The 26,179-nt window shown below is 49.8% G+C and overlaps 2 protein-coding genes and 1 pseudogene across 2 annotated transcripts; all 3 read right to left on the bottom strand.

Annotated features, from left to right (window-relative positions):
- Positions 1 to 2,054: 2,054 nt before the first annotated feature.
- Positions 2,055 to 4,961, bottom strand: LOC120689469 (protein trichome birefringence-like 34). The gene is made up of 4 exons (XM_039971737.1): positions 4,298 to 4,961; positions 3,366 to 3,537; positions 3,051 to 3,247; positions 2,055 to 2,959 (listed from the first exon to the last, which is right to left on the bottom strand). The coding sequence occupies exons 1-4, from the start codon at positions 4,804 to 4,806 to the stop codon at positions 2,383 to 2,385; spliced, it is 1,455 nt and encodes a 484-aa protein (XP_039827671.1). The 5' UTR covers positions 4,807 to 4,961; the 3' UTR covers positions 2,055 to 2,382.
- A 1,226-nt stretch (positions 4,962 to 6,187) lies between these two features.
- LOC120689468 lies at positions 6,188 to 9,616 on the bottom strand (annotated as a pseudogene).
- A 3,353-nt stretch (positions 9,617 to 12,969) lies between these two features.
- Positions 12,970 to 16,685, bottom strand: LOC120689467 (protein trichome birefringence-like 33). The gene is made up of 5 exons (XM_039971735.1): positions 16,310 to 16,685; positions 15,995 to 16,212; positions 13,961 to 14,332; positions 13,715 to 13,873; positions 12,970 to 13,617 (listed from the first exon to the last, which is right to left on the bottom strand). Exons 1-5 carry the CDS (start codon positions 16,373 to 16,375, stop codon positions 13,260 to 13,262), a joined length of 1,173 nt encoding a protein of 390 aa, XP_039827669.1. The 5' UTR covers positions 16,376 to 16,685; the 3' UTR covers positions 12,970 to 13,259.
- Positions 16,686 to 26,179: the final 9,494 nt, after the last annotated feature.

The raw sequence follows: 26,179 nt of genomic DNA, 5'->3' as shown, positions 1-26,179 counted from the left end.
GGGTTAACTAGACTTAAAAGATTCGTCTCGTAAATTATATACAATCTGTGTAACTAGTTATTTTGTTTAACTATATTTTATACTTCATGCATGCGTTCAAAGATTCGATGTGATGGGGAATCTTGTAAAGTTTTGAAATTTTGAAGGCATCTAAACAAGGGGCTAGTTTTAGAGATGATGCAGGATCCGTTTCCTGAACTCATGGCTTTGGTCCAATACACAAGTTTAATTTAATTTTGTATGACGAGCCTGCTTTGTTTCTTGGATTATCAGACTTGTTTGATAATAAGTCCCCCCCAGTGGCACGCATCGGCCATCATCTTTCTCCGGACAGATAATCGACTGGCACCGCCGGCCCAAGTCCGCAAATACTAGAAGTCGCGCACGAGACTAACAGCGGAGGCATCGTAGAAATGCGCGTTGTCGCTACAGGTGGGTCTGGAGGCTCCTGTTCTTCTCTCGTCGCCAGAATTCAGGAAGGGGTGTTGTCGGGGTTTCCAGTAGCCTCCGAGCTTAGAAAGGGGAGGGGAGGGGGAGGTAGTGAGGTCTGACGACAACGGCGGGTTGAGGAGCAGCACGGCGAGGCGGCTGGAGCTGTCGACCGCTGGTGGTAGTAGAGAAGACAACTACAGTAGTAGGCTAAGCACCGGACGACGGAGCATGAGAAGCTAGAGGCGTTTGCCCGACGGCTGAGATGGAGGCAGGGGATGGCTTTGGAGCTGCACATGCATTCTGCGATACTCCGCTCACTGTCGCACCTGCGATCGCGAGCAGCCCCCGCCAAGTCCGCAGCCCAATCCGCCGCTCCCAACGAATTGGCGCCGCCATGAACCATCCTGCAGGATTCACCGACAGACCCCGCACATCAACTCCATACCGGGGGGGGGGGGGGGGGGGGGGTGGCGGGGGGCGAAATTCATCCACACCAACCGCGATTGGTTATTGCTTGCATGGAACTTATTGGAGCATTGGTCTCTGACCGCGGCAACTTCGATTATGCATGGAGCACTACTGAATCCTATGACTCCAGCTGGAGTATCTTCAGCTTGCGTGCGTGTTTCTTGTGCATCTTCTTTTTCTTTTTTTTCCTTTTTCCAAACATTTTACAGTGACGTTGGTCTAAGATAAACAGTTGTTTGAAGCACAAGCAATGCGTGGATTTGCTTGCCTTACAATCTAATCTGCCTAATCTAGTGTTGATCCCACACATCTATGCACACCTCGGACCCCGGAACCGATACTGCCTCGGTATCCGACGGTGTCCCACATCTGGTGAACACTTGACTCCTAGCGGCTACAAGTTCCGTACACGTCATTGGACGATGTGCATCCGCTGACTCGCTAGTTCGGTACCTCAACTTTATTGTCAGAGTCCAGTTCGTCCTTTAACTTTTAATAAACTGATAAATATAGTCCCTACCTTTCATTTTAGATATAGGGTCAGTTGGATCCATGCCACTACAATTTCACGAAGTTGGATTTCATGTTGAAATCCATGCCATTGAGTGGCATGATTTTCAACGTGAAACCCAATTTCACGGAGTTGTGGTGGCATGAATCGAATTTTCCCTTAGATATACTACTCGTCCTCATGCGGATATAATACTTCATAATAACATTTTACCTTAGCTCTTTATTTCCCTCCTCAATTTTCACTGTTTTTGTCGCACAACTTTCTGCAATATTTTATGCATTGGCGATACAATGCGATGCACTATCTGTGTCATTGTTCGCTCAACTTTGCAACAAGCAGCTTAGCATTAATTTTACTCTAAATGTGTCTGCAATACACAATGAGATGCATTGATAAATAAAATTCTATGTTCCAAACTAAACAATTATGATGTTCAGCTCCTAAATGCATATACATGTTCATACCATTACACTGATTGGCTTGCACTGGCCAAATGTTTTGAGTAGTAATAAACATCTGAGGGATTTTAGGAGGGGAAGGAGACAAGGATAAAAAGTTTTTTTTTGCATAAATCTCGTGTTACTCTAGAGAATAATATGAGTACAAGGACGAGTTTGATCCAAAAATGAAAGTTGAGAGATTGGCCGATCTGAAAGTTGAGATGTGAACTTGCTTCCAGATTAAAGGTGAGGGACCACGCCTAATTTACCTTACAAAATTATTAAAGAGATGTTACAAGGTAACACTCTGCTAGTTACAAACTTCACAGGAGGGTAAAATATAGCAATTGATACGCCAGCATTTCTGTGGGCTTTTCTCTCAGCTGGCAATCTGTGGGCCGTGTGGCAAGGATCTGTCTGTGGTGCTGCTTGCGATTTGCGCCACGGCGAGGCCCATATATCTCAGCTAATCTGCACACTCGTGTGGCCCACTGGACCAATTTTTGTTAAACATTTCGTGGTGCACATTTACCCATCTACTTGGGCTCGCTCGGCCACGATGTGCGCGTAGAGCATGTGGTTCCAGACGTCGGGCACTCCGGGGAGGCACCAGTGGATGCAGTCGGCGCCGCTGCCGGGGTCGCGCGCCCGCGCCTCAAGCTCCGCCGCCGTGGGCGGGCTCCACTGCCGCCGGTGCACCGACGGGTGCGCGTCCTTGCGGTGCTCCGACAGCTGCGTCACGTTGAGCACCCGCACCGCCACGCCGCGCTCCGCCAGCCGCGCCACCTCCGCCTCCACCGCGCGCGCAAACGCCGGGTCCGTGTCCCGCCCGTGGTGCCCATCCGCAAGGATCGGCTCCGTCTCCTTGTAGCACTGGTGGTTGCCGCCCTCGCCGGCGCCGCCGCTCTTGGCCTCCCACTCGTCGGAGTGGAGGTGCGTCGGCGACATGCTCGTGAAGAAGAGCTTGGTGCGGCCGCGGTCGACGTGGTGCTCGAGCCACTCCGACCACGTCCTCATAGCCAGCTCGAACGCGCGCAGGCCGTCGGTCACCTCGTACGCCGCCCTGTGATCGCCCTCCGCCGCCGCTTCAAACGACCGACGCCACCTGCACGCGCTCGCAGTCAGTGCCAAACCATACACGCATGAATCCACGGCGCGCGCCGCTTCGTCGCCGTGGCCACTCGCCGATCGCTTACATGACTTTGATGGCGGGGCGGCGCCACCAGAGGTAGGAGTTGAAGACGAGCACGTCGGCGTCACCCCAGCGCCGGGCGTGCTTGGCGATGGATCCGGCGCGAATGACGCGGTCGGGGAGCCGGTGGTGCACCGGGTGGTCGGAGTTGGATTCCACAAGCAGCGGCGACCAGTAGAAATCCACCGAAGCGTTGTACTCCTGCGCGCCGAATATGGGGAAAAAAAAGAGAGAGGCATTGATGATTCTTTCAGAGTTTCAGGTCATCTGAAGTCTGAACCCATGGATCTGCAAGAACAGATGATGCGTTCATGCTTACATGGATCTTGAAGGAGACGAGAGACCCGTTGTTGGTCATTGACTTGTGCAGCTTCGGGGTGGCGGTGTCGATGAGGCAGACCATGGACACCCACTGGTTCCGGTTCAGCGAGTCGCCGACGAACGCCAGCCGCTTGTCGCGCAGCTTCAGCAAAAGCCTCTCCGCATCGAACCTATTCACCATGAACGGAAATTACTCCCTCATTCCTCAAGGCGAGGCTATTTTAAATTTATAAAAATTCCAATTTTGCATGTTATGATTATTAGTAATCAGTCAAATTCTGTTCATGTTTATATTAGTCTACAAAAGCTGCATCCGTACTTCCCTTAAAAAAGCTGCATTAGTACGTTCAAAAAAAAAATTGCCGGCCGGGGAGACCGCTCCTATAGCATTGCATTAAGAAGAAAACTTTCTCACCAATGTTATCAGTTCATCCTAATAATCATGATTAGTTATGACTAATCATCCTTATCGGTTCCTGGGTACCGATTATACCTACGGACTCGACTAGCTCGACTAGATTGCAAGTTATATAATTAGTCATTGACTAATTATGATTAGTCGTCTGATTAGACATAGAACGACTAATATCTGACTCATAATACACTCCATCATGTGTGTAATCCATTACTAATCTTCCTTAACTATAGCTTAGCACGTCCTAAATATCAGGGATTTAGACAGGACGACTAAACTACCAACTAGGTTCAAGTAGTCTCGACTAATCATCCTGATTAATGACTAATCATGATTACTCATCTTATGGGTGCTCTTACGACTGGTTCGATAATACGATTTGAAAACATCGTTTCTCACGTAGATTTTCCGAACATCTGTCCCAACCGTACATAGTGCCCCTTTGCCCATAGCCCCATAGGAAAGGTCGGATGCCAACTTTTGGACATGAGACAGCGACGCTTACAGACACGTACCTCGGCAGGTCGCAGCCGTGCGGTTGCCACCTCCAGCGCTGGTACCTGCGATCCGTCCTCCCGAACTTCTCGCACGCCGCCTGGTCCGACATGAACCTGCACGCGCTCTCCCTGTATACCGGGTACGCCGCGCCGTCGTACACCCACCGGCCCGACGACATGTCGCACCCGCCCGCGCCCTGTTGATGAACGCCCCTCACGCCGCCGATGCCGGTGCCCTGGCTGGAACGCGGCACGGTGGTCGGCGGCTCGGCGCCGCCGTCGTCGGTGGTGACCGACGCGGCGAGGACGAGGAGCAGCACGAGGGCCAGCAGCAGGAGGGAGTAGAAGCGGACGACCCGTGGCCTGACGCCGATGGCGAAGCAGCACGCCGCCGCCCTCGTCGCGTGGGACTGCTTCCTGGGCGGCGCCTGCACCAGCAGCCACGCCTCATCGAGGCCACCACCGCCGGCGCCGGCGGTCGTACTCCTGGCCTTCCTTGCCGGCGCCGGGGTGACGCTCACGGTCATCTCGACGTCGAACTGCCCCGCTGGCCCCGACCGTTGCAGCCCGAGCTCGTTTCGGTGCTCGATCTAGACGGCTAAACTTGCTCTAGCTCGATAGCTAGTGTAGTGTGCCCTGCCCCTTGTAGAGAGTGGAGGTGGAGAAGTGGATGGTTCTGAAAAAAGGAGATCATCATAGAAATTACTTTTTGCTATCATTTTGCACGCGCATGGCGGTGTGGGGTGACATCATCTCCACTGTCAGCGTGCAGACAAGATGGTCTTGCAATAATGGAGAATTCAGCTGCAAGCATGCAACTATGATGCTTCACAACACTCAGTTCCATAGCGGTGTAACCTTGTTCGCCCTTGGGCGCGCATGCCGCGACTTGGAAGAAAAAAAAAATGATGGCACACCTTTCATTTTGTGGGTACTATCATCACCTTCTCAGGTCAGAAAAGCTGCTGCAGAGGAATGAGAGCCTTTACACGGTGAGATGATTAAAAAAAAAGAAATCCGATTTTTAATCAAGCCGGGTGCTTATTCCAGTGACAGTAGCATCAGTCGAAAGAAGTACTAATCGGTCACCGGAATAAGAAAATAAGTACTAATCGATCATGGGCGGTGCTGGTGTATTGCTTACTGTGATCTTAAGTGGTCTCCTCTCCAGTCTCGCAGAGTCGTTGGCTCACTGCAGTCGCAGGTTCCTCGCAGGGATGAAGCCACGGCAGGGTCGTGACTCGTCACTCTGGCAGCGGCTGGCGGCAGAAAACAAAACGTCGAGTAGTTGAGTTTGAGTCGAACCCGGAGCCACATCCTCATGAGTCACATATGGCCTCATGGTCATGGGCTCGCTCTGGACGGCTGGTTTGGTCTAATGGACTTTCAATTAAAAATTTGTTAAGCCTACTAATACTACTAACTACATATATATCTTGGTTTTCCTATCTCCGTGAGCCCCCGACCGTTGCACCCCCCAAGAGGTGCAGCAAAAAAGCAACTCTTTTGGATAAGAAACAACACCAAGTGTAAAAAACTTTCCATTGGTGAAGAACTAACGTAGTGATTTTGTTGATGTTGAGAAATTGTCGGCTCAGTCTTTAAATGTACTTATATACGTGTGTTTATTTGAGTAAGTATGCGTGTGTTGTGACTGTTGTACTATGTAATTAAAAAATACAACTTCCAAAAAAAATAAATAAAGGGAGTACTTTAAAGTTATAATTGGACTCCTGTCCTTCGCAGCACCAGTGGACTCCTGTCGGCCAAAAAAATATGAGAGGCCTAACATTTGCACATCATCGTAACACCCAAAATTTACGTACAAAACGAAAAGAAATTGCAGAACCACTTCGGCTCCCTTGGCAATCATCCTCCTCCCACGAACTAGCTAGTTCAATTCATTGGTCACGATGCCACGATGTGCGCGTAGAGCATTTGGTTCCAGACGTCGGGCACGCCGGGGAGGCACCAGTGGATGCAGCCGGCGCCGCTGCTGGGATCGCGCCCCCGCGCCTCCAGCTCCGCCGCCGTGGGCGGGCTCCACTGCCGCCGGTGCACCGACGGGTGCGCGTCCTTGCGGTGCTCCGACAGCTGCGTCACGTTGAGCACCCGCACCGCCGCGCCACCTCCGCCTCCACCGCGCGCGCGAACGCCGGGTCCGTGTCCCGCCCGCGGTGCCCCTCCGCTAGGATCGGCTCCGTCTCCTTGTAGCACTGGTGGTTGCCGCCCTCGCCGGCGCCGCCGCTCTTGGCCTCCCACTCGTCGGAGTAGAGATGCGTCGGCGACATGCTTGTGAAGAAGAGCTGGGTGCGGTCGCGGTCGACGTGGAGCTCGAGCCACTCGGACCACTCGGACCACGTCCTGATCGCCAGCTCGAACGCGCGCAGGCCGTCGGTCACCTCGTACGCTGCCCGGTGCGCGCCCTCCGCCGCCGCCTCCTCAAACGATCCCCGCCTGCTGCACGCGCCGAACTTACGGTCAGCGCCGTACAGAATACACACGTACGTACGTGGCACACCTCATGTTACACACTCACAGGACTTTGATGGTGGGGCGGCGCCACCAGAGGTAGGAGTTGAAGACGAGCACGTCGGCGTCGGCCCAGCGCCTGGCGTGCCTGGCGATGGAGCCGGCGCGCACGGCGCGGTCGGCGACCCGGTGGCGCACCGGGTCGTCGGAGTTGGACTCCACCAGCAGCGGCGACCAGTAGAAGTCCACCGACGCGTTGTACTCCTGCACGCGAAAACTGAGGATGTCAGGTGCGATACATGCTGCATGTACACTGCTGGTGATTGCCAGTTTGCCACGACCGGCGAATCGTACGTGGATCTTGAAGGAGACGAGCGAGGTGTTGCCGGCGGCCATGTACTTGTGCAGCGTCGGCGTGGCGGTGTCGATGAGGCACACCATGGATACCCACTGGTTCCGTTTCAGCGAGTCGCCGACGAACACCAGCCGCTTGTTGCGCAGCCGCCGGAGCAGCCTCGCTGCGTTGAAACTGCACACAATCATCCATCAGCACCTGAGCGCAGAGCAAGCCAACTACTGCACAGCTTCTACGACGTGACCGGCCAGTTGAACAATCCGTTGGCTCCAAATATTTGTTTAAATAAAAAACGAATCTCCATTTGTTTATGTGAAACTAGCAAGGTGGCCCGCGCTAATAGCGCGGCTAGTCTGATTTCAGCTATCATAGTAATATGTACATAAAATTCATTTTTTTTATCTAGGTAGTTTCTTTTTTTTCTCATAGTGACGAGGTATATGTGTACATTTTTTTAAGCATTTCAGAAGTAGGGCCATTTATTTCTACTTCGATGGAACCAACTGTTCATACTATTATTACTAAGTTTTATAATTTTATTCTAAATTTAGCTTTTTACTAATCAAAGTATCACAATAATATTTTGTGTTATTTATAATTCTAAAATTAGATGTAAACTAAGATTAGCTCATATGGTAGAACTTGTCCACTTGTGTTCAAGACTAAAAGTTCTCGACTCAGCATGAGTCCTCACATTTAGTGGTAGTAGATATGCCAGTCGACAGCGAGATGCTTGTAGTGACTTTAGGATCTACTTGCTCAATCCCCTGGAGGTGCTCGAGAGTGGTAGAGTTGCGTGCACGTATTCATAGAGGTGAGTATGTGTGCATGTTTGTGAGCATGTGTGTTTGTAATTTATTTCATAAAATAAAATTCTAAAAATATCTATTTAGTAATTGTATTTGTCATAGACTTCTATTGTAGCTATTTTGCATCCCAATTGGTATGCAAATTGATTGCTAATTTTCTTTATCCTTTAATTCCATATTTAATTTTTTATTAGTCTGATTTGACATGGAGCCATTGTGTAAACTGCTAATTTCTTTACGATAATTTCCTAATTTTTAAAATTTTAAATATATATAGTATTCTTATTTGATATGGATTTTTTGAGTTAGTCTAGATAGTTAGATCTTCGTAATGCTTCAGCTCGACATACAGACGTACAGTTTGGCGATGGAAGCCACACTCCACAGCATGAAAGAACACACCCGCACGATGCCCAAATTGAAACAATCTGATATGGATACATGTATCACAAATATTTGAACTACAATTCCATAGCCCAATACGGGCATATGCAAGTCATTCCCGTCGTTTTGTTGGAGTGCTAATTTTTAGTAGCTATTTACTTTTCGTATTCGGTAAGGATTTTTAATCGAAAGCAAGTTTTATTAATTTATCAATTCTGAAATTATATATACTACCCGTATTTGATGTGGACTCGCCCGTTAGCCTAATCAGTTTCTCTAGGCGTACAGCAAAATAATTTTTAGTAGCTATTTACTTATCGTATTCGGTAAGGATTTTTAATCGAAGGCAAGTTTTATTAATTTATAAATTCCGAAATTATATATACTAATCGTATTTGATGTGGACTCTTTGTTACTAATCGTATTTGATGTGGACTCTTTGGATTAATCTTGACCGTTAGATCTTCATAAAATCCAACAGTGCAAATCCTTCTCTTTTTTAGATTAACGTGGGAATTTCTAGACCCTCTCGGCGAACGTGGTGGCTATCGTATTTGATGTGGACTCTTTGGATTAATCTTGACCGTTAGATCTTCATAAAATCCAACAGTGCAAATCCTTCTCTTTTTTAGATTAACGTGGGAATTTCTAGACCCTCTCGGCGAACGTGGTGGCTTCTTTTAACACTCCTTTAATAATATAATAGATAGATAGATTCACCAAAATGAATTTAGTGCGACAATTCGTTCGACATTGATGAACACCACCTCGGAAGGTCGCAGCCGTGCGGTTGCCACTTCCAGTGCTGGTACTTGAGATCCGTCCTCACGAACTTGCCGCACGCCGACTGATCCGACATGAACCTGCACGCGCTCTCCTCGTACAGCGGGTACGCCGCGTCGTCGAGCACCCACCGGCCGGAGGACATGTCGCACTCGCCCGCCAGATCAACCTGCTCGCCGTCGGCGGCGGCGGCGGCGCCGAGGTCATCGGCAGGCGGCGAAGGAAGGGTCGCATCCGGCGCCCGCGGCTCGGTACCATTGCCGTCGTTGGTGGTGGTGATGGAGACGGCGAGGAAGATGAACAGCACGAGCAGCAGCACCACAAACGAGTTGAAGTGGCCGCGGAGGCCGAAGCTGGCGGTGACACCCCACTCCGCCGTCCTCGCGTGAGACTTCTTGACCGGCGCCTCCGCCACCAGCCACACCTCCTCGAGGCCGCCGCCGCCGCCGGAGGCGACCGTGCTTCGGCCCTTCCGCGACGGTGTGTTCCCGGTCATCTTCACGCCGTCGAACTGACCCCCGACCCTTGCACCAATGCATGCACGATCAAATAGCTTTGCATGCAGCATGCTGCAGGCCAGTGCAAACCACGGGCACTACAGCCGGTGCTGGTGGCTTGTGGTAAAAGGATCCTTTTAGGTGAGAGTTGTAAACCTGGTGTAGGGGTTGTTGTATCAATGCCTCAATTCTTGCCCAAATCATGGCCTAAAACGTATTATAGTAGCTAGTATGCACTTGTATAAACTAACCCTGGAGAAGTGAGGAAGTGGTTCTGACCGACAAAGAAAGAACTAGTGAAAGAGGCTTCAGCTTGGTGTTCCTGATGGCAATTTGTTTCAGAAGTAGTGGTAATGAAGATGTTCTTGTAAAGTCAGAACTTCCCCCAGTGCCTTGCAAGCTAAGGCTTATGAAAGTTTGGAGAAGCTTATGTGGAGTAGATGGTGTAAAGTGTATTGTGTTATATTATGATTTAAATTCATTGCACAAGAAAAAGCCGACTTCCGACGGAGCGAAGCGGAGGTCCATCGCCGGAGGCTTGGGCCGGAGCGAAGCGGTCCGGTTTATATACCCTTTAGGGTTTGCTCCTTGTTGGTTAATCCTCTTCTAAGCTGTCGTTAGGCATTGAAAACACACACCCGATATAGTGAAGATTTGCTAGCTGGTGCCCGTGGTTTTTTCCCTTCCACATTGGAGGGGTTTTTCACGTTAAATCCTCGTGTCTCTTGTGGTTGATCTTGTTATTCGTTTATTCGTCTTCGCTTCTAACATATTGTACACCGGGCCCTGTTTAGTTCTAAAAATTTTTCAAGATTCTCCGTCACATCAAATTTTTGGATACATGCATGAAGAATTAAATATAGTTTAAAAAATAATTAATTACACAGTTTAGCTGTAAATGATGAGATGAATCTTTTGAGCCTAATTAGTTCATGATTGGACACTAATTACCAAATAAAAATGAAAGTGTTACAGTAGCCAAACCCAAAATATTTCGCGAACTAAACACGCCCCTAGTCCTAGTGTGCACTCTTATATATAAGGAGATGGAAAAATAACAAAGTGGTTCTGACCGATATGTAAAGAACAGACAAAAGAAGGTTGACCTTGGTGTGTCTGAATACAAATTGTTTACTATACTACAAGAGTGCAAGTAATAATGTACATGCAAAATCAGAACTGCTCCCTCTGGCTTGCAAGCAAGGTTTGTAGATTTTTGGGGAAGTCTATGCGGAGCAGATGACATGTAACCAACAGCATCTGGGTGAGAATGAGATTCCAACAGAGCCCATCAATGATCAGACCATCTCTGCCCCCACAAAGTCCTGAGTGCGGAGACTGATTTACACATCAATAGCTGGGAAGCACCATTCATTCACCAACTTAAAGATTGGTTTACAGTGCATATATATACATATATGGTGTCACGTCCGATTAGTTAGGGTCTCCTTTGCATATTCCTTTTGTGAATCAACACACTGAAGCAGTGTCAATATCATCATGTTTGTGGAAATTGGAAAGTGACTTTCATCCAGAAGATGACTAGCTGGCCAATTGTTAAGACTTGTTCTATGATTTCCCGTCTCTGATATTGCTAACCATTCTGGTGAATCAATTTATTTGAATTGTGGCCAATGAATTGGAGCCTGCAAAGCATGCAGTGTAGATTTATGAAAAGGAAATAGGAAGCACAACAATTAGGCTAGTCGAAGTGAATGGGACAGCAGAACTGAAACTCAAATCAAATTGACATCTTACTTCCCATGTAGGATTGTGGTAAAAACTTAACAAGCCCCCAACAAAACCCATCAGTCCTTCTCACCCCCCCCCCCTATGGCTTGCAAAGATGACATGTAACCAAACACAATTTTGGTGAGAATGAGATTCCAACAAAGCCCATCAGTCCATCTCAGCCCCACAAAGTCTTGGCTGCATAGGCTCGTTATTGATCAGTAGCAGGGGAGTACCGTTGCATATTCCTACACTGAAGCAGTGTCCTTGTCAATCATGACATCTTTGTGGAAATTGAAAAGTGACTTTCAGCAACAAGATAGGTATCCCACTGTTAAAATTTGTTCTATGGTTTGATATTGGTAACCATTCTGGAATCAATTTGTTAGACTTGCTACCAATGAATTAGCATGCACTATAAATTTTTGAAAGGAAATAGGAAGCACAACAACTGGGCTACTCAAGTTAATGGGACAGCAGAACTGAAATAAAAACAAATGGATATCTTACTTCCCTTCCAAGATTAAGGTAAAAACTTGTCCAACACAAAAGTTTGGAATAATCGTTGCCCAAATGATTTCCTCTACTGTCAACTGCAGCATCTCGCACTCGTGAATCGCGATGTTGACCATCGGACATACTCCTGTTCAGGAGAAACCTGCAGTATTCTTCGTGTCTGCTGAAGCTTGAAGTTGACATGACTAGAAGCAGACCTGACCTCCTATAACATTGAGAATCTTGGTTGATGAGACATTGCAGTCACTTGGATAGGCGGTCGATTTCTATTTGTTTCAGATTGCAATTGGTTTTCCAATGTCCATGCATGGTTGGTAGAATTTGGGAAGCAACATAAGCTATATTCACATTCCTGAAACGACCCGCTCCAGCTACAATTCTCCAGAATCGAAGCCATGGAAGAAGATCTGAAGCTTCGGACGGAGTCATCAGCCATGGGAACGAGAACTAGTTCATGGCACCGATGCTTCTGCGCCGCACAGCAGCGACTGGATCTCGCGGCCAGCCGGCCACTGCAGCGATTGGACTTGAAACTGCAAAGGCTTGTTGCCGATCATCAATAGCTGGGAGTTACCATTCACGCTACCGATGAATTGGACGATCCTGCAAACCGTGCAGTATATATTTATGAAAAAGAAATAGGAAGGAAAACAACTGGTACCTACAGGTTACTCAAGTTAATTGGACAGCAGAGCTGCGACTAAAATCAAATCAAATCGATATCTTACTTCCCTTCTAAGATTCTGGTTAAAACTTGTGGAACACAAAACTTTGGAAGATTCGTTGCCCAGACGATTTCCTGTACTGTCAACTGCAGTATCTCTTACTCGCAAAGAAACCTGCGCCATGACTATAGACCTCCTACAATAACATCGAAAATCTTGGTTGATGAGACATTGCAGCCTGCTGGATCACAGGTCGATTTCTTATCTGTTTCAGATTGCAAAATTTGCTTTTCAATGTCCTTGCAACCATGGTTGAATTTGGGAAGCTACATCAACCATATTCACATTTCTGAAAACCCCAAATCCAGCTCCAATTCTCGAGAAAATCAAAGCCATGGAAGATCTGAAGCTTCACAGCCATCAGCCATGAGTGACAATGTGCCTGCTTCAAGCCTTCAACATGTGCTGCGCAATCATATTCACATATACAAGGATAAGTTTTTCTATGATTTTGTTTTCCTTCATTCACCAAAAGAGCGTCATTACACTGATCGAAAAAGAAAACAGAAAAATAAAAAAGATTACATCGACGGCCACCACCCAAGGTTTCTGCCTCATGAACAACCGCAACTAATCACACACGACGTTCAATTCTTAATCTACATTTGTTTCTCTTGACGATGCATGTGTGCTGCGTGATCGATCATGTCACATGGGCTAGCCCCTTCCAACAATGGGTTCAAGTGTATGTACGCATGCCTTCATCGATCAGAGGGCCTGGTCGTTGCTGGGGAAGAAGAGCTTCCAGTAGAGCAGCTCGTTCCAGGTGTCCGCCACGCCGGGGAGGCACCAGTGCGTGCAGTCAGCGTAGCTCCTGGGGTCGGCGCGCTGCTCCGGCGTCGGCTCCGCCCACTGCTTCTTGTAGGTCTGCGTGTGGCCGTCCCGGCGGTACTCCGACAGCTGCGTGATGTTCACCACCCCGATGGGCACCCGCGACGTGGCCAGCACCTCCTCCGTCACCCGCAGGATCTCCCGGCTCGTGCTGCCCCAGTAGGAGGCGTCGCCGATCGGCGTCGTCTGGTTGTAGCAGTTGCCGCCCTCCGTCTCGTCGCCCCACGCTGAGCTACTGTTCATGTTGGTGATCGAGTTGCATGTTAGTTGCCCGTGACATGCATGGCGAACGGATCGATGATGGTGCTCGAGACCGATCGAGAGCAGCTTACTCTGTGTGGGTCGGCGACGCGGTGACGAAGAAGGCCCGCGAGTTCTTGGGGTCGGCGTTGCGCTCCAGCCACCGGACCACCTGGTGCAGCACCAGCCGGTAGGCCTCCGCCGCCTTCATCTCCACGATGTCCTTGCTCAAGTCGTTGTCGGCGCCCCTCCTGATGAGTCCATCCATCAGGCATCAGCTCAGTTCATCATCAGTCATCACATGAGGAGTGACAGAATCATCATCAGTCAATTCTTACAGGATCTTGATCTTGTCCCCGGCCGTCCACCAGAGGTAGGAGTTGAAGACGAGGATGTGGGCGCCTTGCCAGAAGCGGGAGTGCTTGTCCATGGGCGCGCCGCGGATGACGCGGTCGTCGACGCGGTGCACGACGGCGTCGTCGGAGTTGGACTCGGCCAGCATGGGCGCCCAGTAGAACTCGATGGTGGCGTCGTAGTCCTTGGCCCGGAAGATGCTGAGCGAGTCGACCGTCTCGAACGACTTGGCGCCGTCGGGGATGGCGCGGTGGAGGAGGCACAGCAGGGACACGTACTGTCCCCGGTTCAGCGAGTCGCCCACGAACAGCATCCGCTTGCCCCGCAGCATCTCCAGCATCATCGTCGCGTTGAAGCTGCACCACAATTTTCACACTCGACTTTCAGATGAAACTTTGTTTTTCAGGGTTCGAATTCGCTCCCCAGATTTCAAAATCGAAATGCGGTGCATCAATTTTTCCTCCAATTTAGTTGGCTGAAACAGATTGAAAAAAAAAACAGCTAGCCTTCTTTTTCTTGAAAAAAAAACAATGAGCCAAAAATCGGTTTCATTTAAGTGTGACTGTCTACGGGTGCAAATGGGCCGTTAGGTGCACCTCCAATTCTCTTTAGTTCAAATTATTATACTACTTCAAAATAAGATTCCATTTTAAAAAAATACAAATATTTTAACTAAGTAGGGTTGGAGGTGCACCTAAGGATCATCTATTTACACTTTATGACCGCTAGTGATCACTTTCATGTACAGTAAGTAGTCTCTACACTACCAACAAAGAATGTAATGATCCTTCACTTGTCGGCGAGTGCTCACGGCAAAACGCAACAAACGACCCGAGTCGGCTACATGATGCATAACATCGCACCAAGACAATCCTCGGCGTTTATGGGCGAGGACCACACACCACAAGACAGAAGCAGCAACCACGTTTCGTACTGTGGCGTTCTGCTCTCTCTGCTGGCATTGGCAACGTCCCGTTTCGAAGAAGGAAACCCTGGACTGGAGAGTGGGTGGATCAGGCACCGGGATCTTGCCCCAAGCGAGTCATGGACTCATGGGTCATGGGCTCATCTCATCACGGTTTGCCACCACCGTTTCTAGTGAGTGGCTGGAGGGTTGGTCATCCAGGACAGACTTGGATGGAGAGTGTAACGGCTCGCAAGGGCACAGGCATGCGTGGGCCTCGCTGTCTGCTTGCAGAGAGATTGTGCATGGTGGATCAGCGCAGATGGACCACGCTCGACACTGACTCTGAACCGGAGACTACAAACTAGGATCGTGTTCTACTGAAATCAAGCTTTTTTTTAATAAAATCTTGAAAGAAAACTTACTGAGCAAAACTTCTTCATGTCAATTTCGTGGTTGCTGCATTGTATCACTGTAAAATCTCTGTAGTTTTTTACCTGAATCTCTGGTGATCCTAATACTGAAGTACTTTCTTTGGATTCAGTGTTCTAGTAGGAGCTAGTGTTACTGCCATTGCTAGTAACTTTCTCAACCTCCAGAGGCATGTCTCACCTACTACCAGTCTACCACCACCTCCTCCTGTTGCCCTGCCCTGTGCGCGCTACTAGTCCTGTGTGCGCTCGGACGTAAGGCCGGCCCTGCAGCGCATTATTGGCGTCCTACAACTCTACAAGTCACAAGTGAGCGCAGCACTCGAGGATCGATGTGCTCCCTGATGATGAGTGGAGTAACGTCTACCTCTTGTTACCTCTCGTCCTTTTAACCTTTGTTTAAAAAAAAGAGTGACAGCAGAAAAAAGAAGCAGGAGTAGTAACTCCTCGCTGCAAGCTTTCTTCGCGGTTTCTTGCAAGTTACTAGTGCAGCAGAGCAAAGCGGGGCACGCACACACGGTTCCTGCGTTCTCTCGCCAAAAAGAAGCATTGGATTCTTGCTACCGGCACACGCAATGTTCACCGTGCTACTGCTAGCAAGGTACATACAGAATGCGCGAGAGACAGAGCAGATGGACGCCGTCGCCGGCGCCGGCGTTGGGAGGGACGGTGACCGTACGTACCTCGGCAGCGAGCAGCCGCGCGGCTGCCAGCGCCAGTTCTGGTAGCCCTTGTCGGGTCGGCCGTGCGCCTGGCACGTGAGCTGCGGCTGGATGTAGGGGCACTCCCACTCCTGGTACCACGGCCGCGCCGCCTCGTCGCGCACCCACTCCCCCTGCCCGATGTCGCACCCCGCCGGCGCCGCGCCCACCGCGAACGGCAGCGGCCCGGCCCCGTCGCCCTGCACGTACGGCCACAATGGCGCCAGGATTAGACCGTGCGCAGCCGGAGGCATCCTATCCCGGGCCTCCGAGCCAGCTCCGGACTCCCCCGCGTACCTGGCCAGCGGCGCCGAGGAACGGCGCGGCGGCGGCGACGAGCGCTAGCACGGCGAGGACCTTCATGGCTGCACGTCGATCTGGGTATCTCGGGCGCGCGACCCCCGGGCGTTTCGGTCTCACCTCAGCTTCTCTCGGCCTAGAGCGACGCGGCGGCGCGCATTGGGATCTGGGTGCGAGCCGCCCTGAGCTGCGGCGAGCTGCTAGCGGGAGCTATCACTGCACTGACCGAATGGGACTCCCCTGTGCTAGCAGGCTGCAGCAGATATAGCGAGCGACGGACAGGGGTCCAGCTCCGGCTCCAGCTGCCTCAGCCGGCCGCTGTGACTCCACTCTAACAACCGCGCGCACCGTGGGCAGGACGACACCGGCCAAGCTTTCGTCAATGGAGTTTTTATTGACGGAATCAGGGCGACGGCTGGTACTGCACGGCCCGGTTAAGTTTCCTTTACCGGGCGGGTTAGGTGTGTGGGGGAGGGGGGCTGCGATTGGGATCTCGATCGTGTGGCGGATCGGAATTCGGCTGCATCGCTGCGCGGTTGGGTTACTCGCCCCGAATTTTTGTGTGTTTCAGGCGCTGTTTGGTTTCCAAAAAAATTCGAACATATGCATAGAGCATTAAATACAGTTGAAAAAACAATTAATTACACAGTTTAACTGATTAGCACGAGCTGAATCTTTTAAGACTAATTAATTCATAATTAAATATTATTTGTCAAATAACAACGAAATGTGCCAAAATCCAAACTTTTTCAACAACTAAACACACCCTCAGTTGGGATTTGGTGTGGCGAAATTCAGGCGAACTGGTTCGCAGTATCTATCAGCTTTGGGTCGCGCGGAATTTTTATGCGTTTCAGCTGTGATCAAATGTGTTTTTGTGTGCACAGCAGTTATTCGCAGACGCTGAGGAACTCCTTTCAACTTTTAAATCTCCTTGCCCGTTATTATTCTAGCCTTTCTTAAAATAATAACGTACAATGTCCAATTTATTGTTATTGCCTTATTGGTAACAGAGTAATGATTGCTGCTAAAAATATGCTATATCTGTTTCTGAAAATTCCATTTTTTTTAAAAACGAACCAGGCAATTTCTGATAATTTCATGGAAAACACTGGCGTGGGTGGAGGGGCGAACTATATTGTGATTAGCGGGTGTTAATGCATCCGTAAAAATGGAAAACAGTAATTATGTCCAACTTTTCACCATATTTGCACCTCCCATAACTCAATTCCGCACCCGACAAGTGCACTCTCCTCTAATTTGCTCTAGCTTTGCCACTTACTTGTTTGCAACCGCGAGAGACAAGAAGAACGAGTTACAAAACCATGTTTGTATTTTTTTTTGACACACCACACTGACAATGTTCCGATCATATTAAAAAGAGAGAGAAAAAACTTGTATTGAGTACTCCCTCCATTTTAAACTATAGTCATTCTAACTTTTTTAGAGAGTCAAACTATTTTTATGTTTGATCAAAATTAAAAAAAAAATACAAAAAATTATAGCACCAAATAGATATACTATAAAATATATTTAATGAAGAATTTAATGATATTTATTTGGTATCATAAATGTTAGTGCTTTATTGTATAAACTCGGTCAAACATGAAATATTTTGACTCTCAAATAAGCTTGGAATAACTTACCATTTGAAACAGAGGGATTATTACGCTAGTCTCAAAGAAGTCAAGGTAAGACAAGATAGCAACAGAAACACAACCACAACAAACGTCGACAAAACGGGCTGTTGCATTCAGACACCAACAGCACCGTCGAACCATCACCGCACCACCGTGGCACCGTGACAGTGACACCCACCTCACTACTATCCCCCATCAGTGTTTGCACGACACATCGGTTACACCATCTTGCCGGTACACCGTCGTTGCTGCTTGTACTGTCTTCAACAATGTCCAGTTTTGAATCGCTTAAAGCTTTTGTTTTTGTTAGATAGACATCTGGTATGCATTTTGCATGTACAAGAGCAGAGGTATCGACCAAACTCAGATACGCCAGATACCTTTAGTTGGTGGAGAGTCTCCTGGCCGTCAGATTCAGGGTTGCTGGCACCATTTGGTGTACCTAAGATTCAGCGTCATCCGGTGGCATGCATGGTAACCGCGAGCGGACACTCTGAACTGAAAGCGACACGATACAGTAGATGGGAAAAAGCAAGAGCTTGTACCGGAAAAAAGGCTCGATTTTCCTGTGTGCGCAAGCAAAGCTCGCAGAGAGAAAGAGGTGTTCCAAAAGGTACCACAGACCCCCTATTTGCGTTTGGTGAGAGTTTCCCAAGAGGTGTTCCAAAAGGGCATACAGTAGATGGGGCAGGTGGCCATTTGCCTTATTTGCGTTTGGTGAGAGTTTTCTGAACTGTGACAGTACAACAGACCCCTTTGTTCAAAAAACAAACAAACAGTACAACAGTTCCAGACATCCAGACCTAAACAATCAAGCAGCGAACGGCTGGGAAAAGCAAAAAAACGACGTGCATTCCGCATTTCAGTGCCTTGGTTTGGTGCACGTTCCTGAGCGATTTATTTAGCGAAAACGATGAGGTGGGAGAAGCTTCATCGATCAACGCAACAAATGGTGCCTGTTCCGTCGGAGAGGATCAAGAAGAGCCGCTAGGGAGAGGGAGAAAAAAGAAGGCGTCGAGTCGAGGATCTGACGAAATCGCCGTCGCATTACGCGAAAGGAACCTCCCCGTTGGGCAGCCGGTCGAGAGCAGCAGCCAGCAGGCTTCGGGAGGTAGCCGCCCGGCTCGTCGCTGTCGCCTTTCCCGTTCGGGCAACGCCCAGGCGTGCAGGAGTAGCAACGCCGATGCGCGCAGCAACCAACCATTACCAGCCTATTTAGCGGCTTAACCAACCGGCTGCTCTGCAGAGGTCAAGGCATTAGCTCGCTAACCAACCGACCAGTCGGAGCCGGTCATTAAACAACGCAGCGAATCCGCGGTGCGGGTGCGGCCGGCGAGCGAGTGCTGGCCGTTGCGCCGTCGCCGCCGGCCGCCGGCTTCCTTTTCTCCCTCTCGCTGGCGGCTCTGACCGAACAGGCACCATTTGTGCGTTGATAAATGCCACGGAGCGTGCACCAAACCAAGCCCTGTTTCTGTTTAGTTGAAACGCAAAATTTTTTTGCGAAAGAATTTTGCTAATTTGAAGTATTAAATGAAGTCTATTTACAAAACTTTTTGCACAGATGGGTTGTAAATCGCGAAACGAATCTAATGATGCTAATTAATACATGATTAATCCATAATTAGCGGATGGTTACTGTAGCATCACCGTTGCAAATCTTAGATTAAGTAGGCTCATTAGATTCGTCTCGCGATTTACAGCCCATCCATACAAAATTTTTTATAAATATACTTCATTTAGTACTCCATATATATATCGAAATATTCGATGTGATTTTTTTTGTTTACGGGGTTTAGGTAGTGGGAACTAAACAACGTCCAAGGCACTCAAGTGACAACTGACCCTGCTTGCTTGTTCAGGTCGTCTGCTGTACTGTCGCAGTTCACAAAACCCAGCCCTCACCAAACGCCGCCTGCCCCGGTGTATACGGCTATACGCTCGCCGCCGGCAGGCGGGGTCCGTCCGCCCGTGCGGCGCCGGCGAGTGCTGTGGCCGTTGCGGCGTCGCCGACGGCCGGCGGGTAACACCACTCGCGACAACGAAGACACCTATCGCCTAGCGCCGCGACGAGCGACCGGCCAGGCTGCCCGTCCGGCCGGGGGGGGGGGGGGGGGGGGGGGGCATTCAGCGGCAGCCGTGCACAGGGTTTACGTTATCACTGATACATGGTTTATCAGTGCCCTCCGGTATCGATAATTGATTGAAAATCGGTGAAATATCGCTAAAATCGACTGATAAGGAAGGTCAAATTCAAATATCGATAATCAATGATTTATCATTGATAATCGATGCAAATCGGTCGATTTATCGAAAATTCGGCTGAGAAATGTATTTAGCAGATGGAAAATAGAAATTTTTATAGTATTTTTATTTGGTTTGTTAAGTATGGTATTTTATAAGATAAATTATACATACATACGTAGCTTACGATAGAATTGCATTAGAAATAAACATGTACATATATTTTGGACATAAATTGAATAAACTATAGATACATATTACATATATCCATGTTATGTATAATTATGCAAACCACACAAATAGGCATACACCAAATGAAATTGCACATAAATACAAAAAAGTACATAGTCCATACAAACCACATTGTCCATATTAGCATAAATTGACACAAGTTTTATGCAAATTGGTAACAGACTCATATGACCACATCCATAATTCATACAGAAAGGCACTTAAAACATCCATTTTTCATAAATGACACTTTTTTATAATAATTATGTAAACCAGTTAGATATAGTTTTTTTAGTATAAGCATATATATTATAGTCAACATTGAAGCCTATTGTATCCTAACTGATTTAACAACAAGTCAACATTGAAGTCTTTCTTCCCACCACTAATATTTAACACTAATCTACATTGCAAATTATCAGTATAACCATCCATTTGTAGCATAATATACAACAATATAGTAAATACCCCATGCATATTTGGTCAAGTTGGTGAAAGGAAATAGAAAATCAACCAAAATTGTTGAATATCAACTGATTTGCATTGATTATCGATGGATTTGCATCAATTATCAGGCTTTAGTATTGGAAACATTTTTTTGTCTAAGCAAACGGTGGTTGTTTTTAATATGTGACATCATTCTAGACTATAGAGAGGCTCTAGTTTTTTATAGAATTTTTTCCACACTAGTTATAAATTTCTTTGAATTTTTGAAATTTGGATCGAAATCCATCGAAAAATCAATTGAAAACTGATATCAGTCAACATCGGTAGCGGTAAATTTCATCGATAATCGCGATTATCGAGCGGTTTTGTATTCCATGGCCGTGCATGCTAGTACCCGGTGGAGACGGATGGAGTGACGACTTGCCTTCGGTAAGTCTCCACGTAACTGGCGGGCACTAATCCGACGTCGAAACTTCATCCAACGGGAGGAACGAACTTAGCTCGCTTTTCATCAGAGATCGACTCTTTTTGCCGAGGCACGGGGGACTTTGCGTAGCTCGCGGCTCCCGCATGTGCGGCGGCGGCGGAGCTTGCGAGCCTCGCCCGCGCGGCCGCGGTGCGTGTGGGGCTGCTCGCGGCTACCGCGCACGCACGCGGCGGCGGCTCCCGCGCGTGAGTGCATGACTGGAGCTGCCCATCTCCCTCCTCCCCGAGCTGTCCATGGCCATGGCTGGAGCTGCGCTCCCCAAGGGAGCCCGCACGGCCGGTGCCAAGGCCGGCGCAGCAGCCCCGGCCGGCCATGGCTAGAGCAGTGGAGCTGCCCTCCCCAAGGAAGCCCGCGAAGCCGGCCCCAGGGGCGTCGCAAGCCGAGGCTGGGGAGCGATGGGACGCCGAGGCGGCGTTGCTCGCGGCTTCTGCATGTGCGGCGCGGCGGCGAGCTCGTGGCGCCCACACGCGGCGCGGCGGCTGCCGAGCTCGCAGCCCCCACATGTGCCGCGGCGGCGGAGCTCGGGGCTCTCGCCTGCATGCGGCGGCGGAGCTCGCTGCTCCAGCACGCGCGGCGCGGCCTACTCATCCTCGACGTCACCAAGATCTCCAGGCCTTCCAGGTACCAAATCCACACGCCCTTGGCCTCACATTGGCAAATGATTTTCACCCAAATCGATCCCTTCTTCAGTTCTTCTCCAATTACTAACTCTGTTCCCTTCCGTTTCATCTGGTTACCGTGGTCAGCAACGGCGTCGTCGTCTACCGCAGCTAGGTGGAGTGGAGGCCGCCAAAGAGGTTGGAGCAGGCTAGCAACAGGTGCAGGGGCGGCGTCAGCCAGAGCGCGGCGCAGGAGCGCGCCGACGCCAAGAGCGGCTCGGCGTGGGAGAAAGGAGCGTTCGCGCGCTCGGATGCTCTGCTCCCGTCGGCTGCCAAAGCTAAAATATTCCCCTCCGCTGGATCGCGTTTGGACGCCGGATAGACAGCCGCCAGTCACGCCGTGACTTGCTGAAGGCAAGTCACTCAATCCGTCTCCGTACCCGGTAGGTCTTGAATGCCAGGCCACCGGCACGTGGGCCCGGCCCGACCGGATTTAACTGCCCGCGACAAGGTTCCCGCCGCTGGGCCCGTGCCAGCTCGGCCTAGCAGGTCTCCGACGTGAACGGCTGCCGGTCACTACTGATCGCCGCCGAGGAGGAGCAGTGAGACGAGATCAGATCCCCAGAAAACCGCGCATGGCTCCACTACCATTCTCGCGAAGTACTGCAGGTTACGCGACGAATGTTCCGGCTCCGCCGTCGACGTCCTGCGGTGGCTGAGCTCGGCGGCGACGGCACGGCCATGGTGACTCGGATCGGAGGAGCCGTGTCAGCGCCAAGGAAAAAAATTTCGGACGGTAAATCCGGTTTACCGGAAAATTTACCGTTACCGGTTGTGTCCGAGAAACGAATTCCGGCGAAATTTCGAATTTTTCGGTTTCAAAATTCAAAAATTCAAAAAAATTCATAAAAAACGAAAACCGGATTTTCCGACCGGATTTCGTTGCTTTCCGGTCGGATTTCGGTGCTTTCCGGTCGGAAAACATTGTTTTAGCAATGTAAAAAAATATTTTGGTATATATGGTATTGCAAAGGAACTATTACACATGTATATATAATTTAAATACGAAATATCCATTCAAATTCCGTAAAAACAATATATCCCTCACATGACTAAACACATGTAGATCCGTATATGAAATAGAAATGTAAACTCTTAATAAGTATCCCTCACATGACTAAACACACATAGATTCCGTAAAAATAATATATTCCTCACATGACTATTACACATGTTGGGTTTATTTAGCAAAACATGTCCTATATATGATCAGCTTGTATAACTTGGATAATGGACTTGGTATTGTATTATTGCAATGAACCTATGGCTTGTATGACTAGGACAATGGACTTGGTATTGCATTATATTGGATTTAGATTGTGTGTCTTGTATGGACAATTGGACATACATGTTTTAGGTGAATCCTATTAATATTTGGTGTGTGAAATATTTATTATGCTTTGTGAACTGTTATATATGCAAAATTAGACGAAGTGCTGTAAATTTTTTAATTTTTCCTCACTGATTTTACAATTTCCGATCACCAACAACATTTTCCGGTCGGAAAACACCGAAATCCGGTCGGAAAATGTCGAAAACCGAAATTTGAATTTCAAATCGTTTTCCGATCGGAAAATCCGGAAAAAAACGGAAAACCGGTAATTTTCCGTTTCCGGGAACATCCGGAAAATCATTTTCCGTCGGAAAAGTAAACCCTGGTCAGCGCCACGCGAGTTGGTTCCGCTTTGCACTTTGCAGAGTTAATAAGCAAACAGGCACGCTGCGAGTCGCCAACCACTCTTCTTTTCCCGGCCCCTCTCGCCCTTTCTCCTTTATTTCTGGCGCATCAAAATGTCAGGCTGGTGGTTTAGGGGGTGTTTAGTTGGTGAAAAAGTTTGGGTTTGGTTACTATAATATATTTCGTTGTTATTTGATAATTAATGTCTAATTATGGATTAATTAGCACTATTAGATTCATCTCGTAGGAATCAGTTAGACTATATAATTAATTTTTTTTTCAACTATATTTAATGCTACATGTATGTATCCGAAAATTTGATGTGACAGATACTGTGCAAATTTTTTTGGGAACTAAATGCAGCCTTAGATAGATTAGACCGCGAGACGGCAGGGTGAGCTGACAGAGAGGGAGTAGGCGCGCACCCAACCAGATAAAGGAGGCATGCTTCTGCTGCAATCAACCGAGCAGGCAAATATTTGGCGCGTGTGTTTTTTTCAGACAAATGGTTTTTTTTTTTCGAAAGTGCTAGGGCAAATAATGGAACGGTAATTGGCCCATGATTCAGCAAACCGTCAACGCGGCAGACCAAGCATTCAGTCCATTTCCACTTGCAAAACAACGGACGGGTGCAGGAGCACCGAGCAGCCCACACGCGAGCGCGGCATGGCGCATTGGCGCTGGTGGCAGGCAGGCGGCAAGCGGCACGCGATGGTGCTGGTGCCTGACAGCCTCTGCAAGACTGCAGCTGCAAGTAACCTCTTGTTTAGTTCTCTTCAAAATTCTAAAATTTTACAAGATTTCATATCAAATCAAATCTTTGAACGTATGTATGAAGTATTAAATATAACTAAATTGCAAGATGAATCTTTTGAGCCTAGTTAATCTATGACCGGACAATAATTACCAAATACAAACAATACCAAATACAAACAAAATGCTACAGTACTTTACAGCTTTTCTTTTACGCATCTAAACAAGGGCTAAGTCGCTGCCTCGCTGGCGCTATAAGACTGAGTCCAACAGCGCGAGGCAAAAGCATTTTTGCCTCACGCTGGCACTGTGCATGCTTGGTTTCTTCTCCAACAAAAGCGGCATCGCGGGAGGCAAATTACCTTTGGAGGAGAGAGGGGATGCAAAATTGCATCCCCTCTCTCCTCAAAGGCATTCGAGCCGGAGGGAGAGGGCCGGGGAGCTCCGCCGGCCTAGGCCCCGGAGCTGCGGGAGGGGAGCGGAGCTCTGGCGGCGGCGCCGTGCTGTTGCCGTTCCACCGCGCCGCCCCCGCCCCTTCGCTGCCGCTGCTCCCATGCGCGCGCGCCGCCGCCGCTTCGCCTCGCCGCAGCTCCGCGCCGCGGCAAGCTTCACGCCGCCGTTCTGCGCCACCCGACCGTGCTACAGCTCCGTGCGGGCCCCGCCGCTGGGCGTGGGCTGCGACGCCGCGTGCGGGCCTCGCCACCGCACGCCGGCTGCCCCGGCTCGCCTCGACGGCCGGATCCAGGGGCAAGGAGCAGGGCGGAGGCCGCCGGGCCGCTGGAGCTCGCGGAGACAGGTGCTCGCCGCTGGGGCCGCCACCGCCACCGCACCGTAGCCGCGCGCGCTCGCCGTGGAGGAGGCTGGGGAGGGAAGGAGGTCGCGCCCGCCGCCGCTTGGAGATTGCGAGGGAGGTGCCGCCCGCCTGGCCGTCATGGAGAGGCTTGGCCTGGTCGCCATGGATCCGCGGAGAGAAGGGGAGGGAGAGGGCGCCCCTCCCGCAGCGCCACCCGCAAGTCCCGTCGCGCCGGCTCCGGTGCCTCCCGCGGCGCGTAGGACTCCGCCGGCCACGCTCTTGCTCGGTGGAGAGAGAATAGGGAGGGAGGTGGAGGAGGACGGCGACGGGCGCGCTCCGCGAGGCCACGCGGGAGAGTGCGGAGCGGCGACGAGCGCTGTGCACACCGCGCCTCCTCGGCGCGCTGCGGTGGGTGTTGCTGCTCCGGTGAGGGTCGGGGACCAGAGGTGGCGGCGAAAGAGGAGGGGAGGGGGCAGCGCTGGCCAGAGATGGTGGGAGGGCGCGGCTCCGGCCGGAGATGAAGGGGAGGGGGCGGCGCGGACCGGAGGAGAGCGAGGACGGACGGGAGAGACAGCCTTTTTTCCTACATGTTGTTGGAGACGAAGTTTTTTTGCCTACCCGAGCCGGTCTCTTTACACAATACATATGAATGAATGTCTATCCTATTTTGCAATGGATTGTTGGAGTCAGTCTGAAAGCTGCCCGCATGCGAGGGCCGCCTTGGGATAAGGAGGAGCACAGAACTGCGTCGCCGTCGTGCACGGCCCGCGTCGCGCGACGGCGGGAGCGCCCTGCCATGGCCGGAGCGCGTACGTTTGCGGAGCGGCAGCTACTAGCCTATTAGTACCTCTTTGGAGCACTGTAGCTAGCTAGCGCATGGCCACCGTTTTTGTTTGTTCTGGGCATGGTTCTTGTTGGAGCCCCCCTCACGCAGGACT

Source organism: Panicum virgatum, chromosome 9N (assembly GCF_016808335.1).
Source record: "Panicum virgatum strain AP13 chromosome 9N, P.virgatum_v5, whole genome shotgun sequence".
In the NCBI taxonomy this organism is placed as follows: Eukaryota; Viridiplantae; Streptophyta; class Magnoliopsida; order Poales; family Poaceae; genus Panicum; species Panicum virgatum.
Note: the sequence above shows the minus strand (reverse complement) of the source record. Positions and strands in the feature narration are given on the sequence as shown.